Source organism: Frankliniella occidentalis, unplaced genomic scaffold (assembly GCF_000697945.3).
Source record: "Frankliniella occidentalis isolate FOCC.00 unplaced genomic scaffold, Focc_3.1 Scaffold185, whole genome shotgun sequence".
In the NCBI taxonomy this organism is placed as follows: domain Eukaryota; kingdom Metazoa; phylum Arthropoda; class Insecta; order Thysanoptera; family Thripidae; genus Frankliniella; species Frankliniella occidentalis.
In genome coordinates, this window is record NW_026267311.1 from 139991 (window position 1) to 143194 (window position 3204).

At 57.3% G+C, this 3204-nt stretch overlaps 1 protein-coding gene across 1 annotated transcript in view; it reads left to right on the forward strand.

Annotated features, from left to right (window-relative positions):
* Positions 1-320: 320 nt before the first annotated feature.
* Positions 321-3204, forward strand: part of LOC113203532 (uncharacterized) — a 171800-nt gene continuing 168916 nt past the window's right edge. Inside the window, exon 1 of the mRNA XM_026418278.2 lies at positions 321-732. Coding sequence (XP_026274063.1) covers positions 666-732 — 67 coding nt within the window. The 5' untranslated portion in view covers positions 321-665. The remainder of the gene's footprint in view (positions 733-3204) is intronic.

Consider the following 3204-nt stretch of genomic DNA (forward strand, 5'->3'; position numbering starts at 1 on the left):
TCTTGTCGTTATCGGGTGCAGCAGAGCGCGGCTTTATGAAGCGAATTTATTTGCGCAGTGTGTTAGTCGTCGCCATGTTTGATGGGGAAGTACCGAGGGAAGTTCTCTGCTCGAGCGCCAAAAACCACAGCGACGCACACCAAGGTGAAAACACGCATACATTCCTAATCTGGTGGCGCGGCAGGGCCCGGCATGGCCAAGCAGGGCGGGGCGCGCTCGTCTGTCGAACGGTCCGTGTCCGCCCCGGCTTGCGCCTTGCGCTGCGCGGGGGGTGCGGCGCCGCCCGGCCTCCTGGCCCGCCCCGCCGCCAGTCCCCGGCGAGCAGCCTCACGGAGCACACGCAGAGCACCGCCGCGCCGCCCCCCGGCCCGGCCCGCCGCCAGACCGCTCCCGCGCTCGCGTACTTCTTCCCGACTCGCCCGCCGCCGCCGCCCCCGAGGCGCCGCCCCAACCCCTCGGTGGTGCCGCCGCGCGGAGCCGCGCCGTCTGTCCGCCCGACTGCCGCTTCCCCGCGCGCCCTCGCGAGTGTTGTTCATCGTGATCCTGGACTGTGTGGTGGGGCGCCCTGGATAACCAGCCCTGGTGGCGGCCCCCGCCGCCGTCGCCCTGATGGCCCCGCGGGGGGCAGCGGCCCCGCCCGAGTGAGCCGCACGGACACGACCAGCATGGCCTGCTCCACCATGGCGGCGCTCTGGGTGTACACCGTGGTGCTCCTCGCCCTGGAGGCTGGAGGTGGGTGGCGCCAGCGACTCTCCGTGTTTGTTGTGTTTTGTGCCGGCGCCCTGAGCAGCCGCTGGAGACCGTTGACCCCCCGAGTGCGAAACGTCTCGCGTCCTCCTCGAAGCTGCTTCACACCTTTGCACCTGGACTCGTTCCGCCGCGGAAACACCTCTACTCATAGTCTCATGTGCCGGACGGCCCTCACGGACAGACATGTTTTAGTCGTCCCGAGGCCACGTGACATAAGTGTCAGATCTGGACGTCTAAGGACGCGTCCAGATCCAGCATGACGCACATTCAGATCTGGAAGAAAGACGCTTCCAGATCTGACGTAAACGCGGATCTGGATGCGTCTTTGCGCCGGATCTGGGCACGTCTTTGTTCCGGGTGCCGCCGGCTGTAGTGCGCGACGCGTTGCGGGGCGTTGCTCGCGCTGCTATTCAATTTTACGATGCAACCGCCGCAGCGGCGGGGGCCGGGATTGCGATCAGATTAAGAGGGATAAAAGCCTTCGCGCGCGCGCCGCGCCCCTCCCAGTGGCGCTGCGACCCCCAAAAACCGCAAGACCAAGACTCTTCGTGGGGTAAAAAATAAAAGAAATAAAAAGAAAATGCGGCGTGTTTATGCCTTTGGCCGCAGCGGTTTTTTTGGCAGTGTGGTCGCGGTATGCTAAACGGCCGCAATCTTGGCTGCTCCTCCGCCTCGGAGCATTTTGCATAGGGCCGATGGATCTCCCGGTTTCTCTCTCTTCACCCCCTCCTCCCGCCACCCCCCTTTCTTGAGACCCCCTGGCCCCGGAAAGCAGGCAGGTAAAGTTCCAAGTGCCGTAGCCCAGTGGCGCTATACCCGCGGGTACTACCACGGAGAGGCAGAGAGGAGGCCAAACAGCCGACCAAATTATTCGGATCTTTTAGGAGGAGACGGTACCGGGTCCAAGCAGCACCCCGCTCGCTCCCCCTACCACCCCCTCCCTCCCCTGAACTGCCTCGGCTTGTGTGCGTTTGTGGATCGGAGATCACAGGCTGCCTGCCGTCCTGGACCCCGCCTTGCAGAGCCTCGTCGGAGCCCTGCAGCGAGGGTCGTGCTGCGCCTAAAGAGTCGGGGCCAGAGCGTGTTGTCTCACCGTCCCAGTGCCCCACCTCCCCGTGGAGGTTCCCCCATACCTTTCTTCTAGCTTCCCTCTGCTTAACTCACTCCACGTACTGCTGTAAATTTATGCTTGACAGCGAGCGCATTTTTGTGAAACGTGTATCCGTACCTCATAATTTTGAGTGTCTTAACCTTCAACTAATGTCTACCTTTCCCCCTGCGCCATCCCATCCCAGTGAATAACGCACCCAAGGATTATGATCCGCAGTGGATGCATGTGTGGGGATCTGAGGCTCATGGCCCCGCCCTGCTTCTGCGCCGCATGGTTTCCCTACATTCCAGTCAGTTCCTGGCAGTATATTTGGATTTCCAGTGTTGGGTGATCCTCTCTCAGCTCGAGCCAGCCCTTCCACCCTCCTCTGGCCTGGCCGCGTAAACGGGTGCGAAAGACGAGGAAGATAGGGAGAGTTGGACTGGGAGAAGGGGGGGGGGGCGTGCAAGAATGCGCTATGCTGCGGTCAAGGGCTCTTTGCGAAAACAAAGCCAGAGCAACCGAACAATGTCAACCAATTTAAGTCACAAATGTCTCAAAGAAACGCTCTGACAATCTAACTAATCTTGTTTCTTCTGTTTAAAATGCGTTACAATACCAAGGTAAAACAGACACGTTGTGGCATCTAACAAGATAATCCGTCAATAGGTATGCAAACTGTACTCGTTTCTGCGCGTTTCTGAAACGTAGATTATGCTACACATTACAAACGTCTTCGAAGTGAGTTAGCCATGATTGTGCAATGTGCCAAATCATGGACTACACACCAAAGTGTGCAAACATCGTACATTTGTTTTACTAGTGGAGGACTATTTTCGTGAGTTTGCCTGTCCCAACCTCAACTCTTTAGGGGAGGAGTAAACTGTGCAATGTTTTAGTTTTGCAGTTCAAACTGGAAGCCATTGGTTTCACATTTATCCTATCATCTCGTTTGTTCTACAGTTTAATTTGCACGCGGAGTGGTATTGGGGTTTTTATTATTCTTGACAGCACTTTAGTCGATAGTGACTCACCGGGCCGCCCTTGGATTGGTGCAGCCAAGGGAGGATGGGCGTGGCCGACTGCCGAGTGCAAGGCCACACGCCACGTAGCCACACGCACGGCCCGTCGGGGATGCAAATGTGCGACCTCACGCAGGACAGTGAGAGGCCTTTTGTCATGTACTGTCTGGCGATGATGATGATGATGAAAAAGAAGTGCGCCTCACCTTTGTTGAGTCTGTTGTGAAACGATTTTGTTTGGTTTGACTTCCTCACTCTGATTTTTGCACTCGCAATAATGCTTGCTCTGAAGTATTTTGTGTTGAATTTAAATTTTGAATATGTGGACTAGAATTATTATTA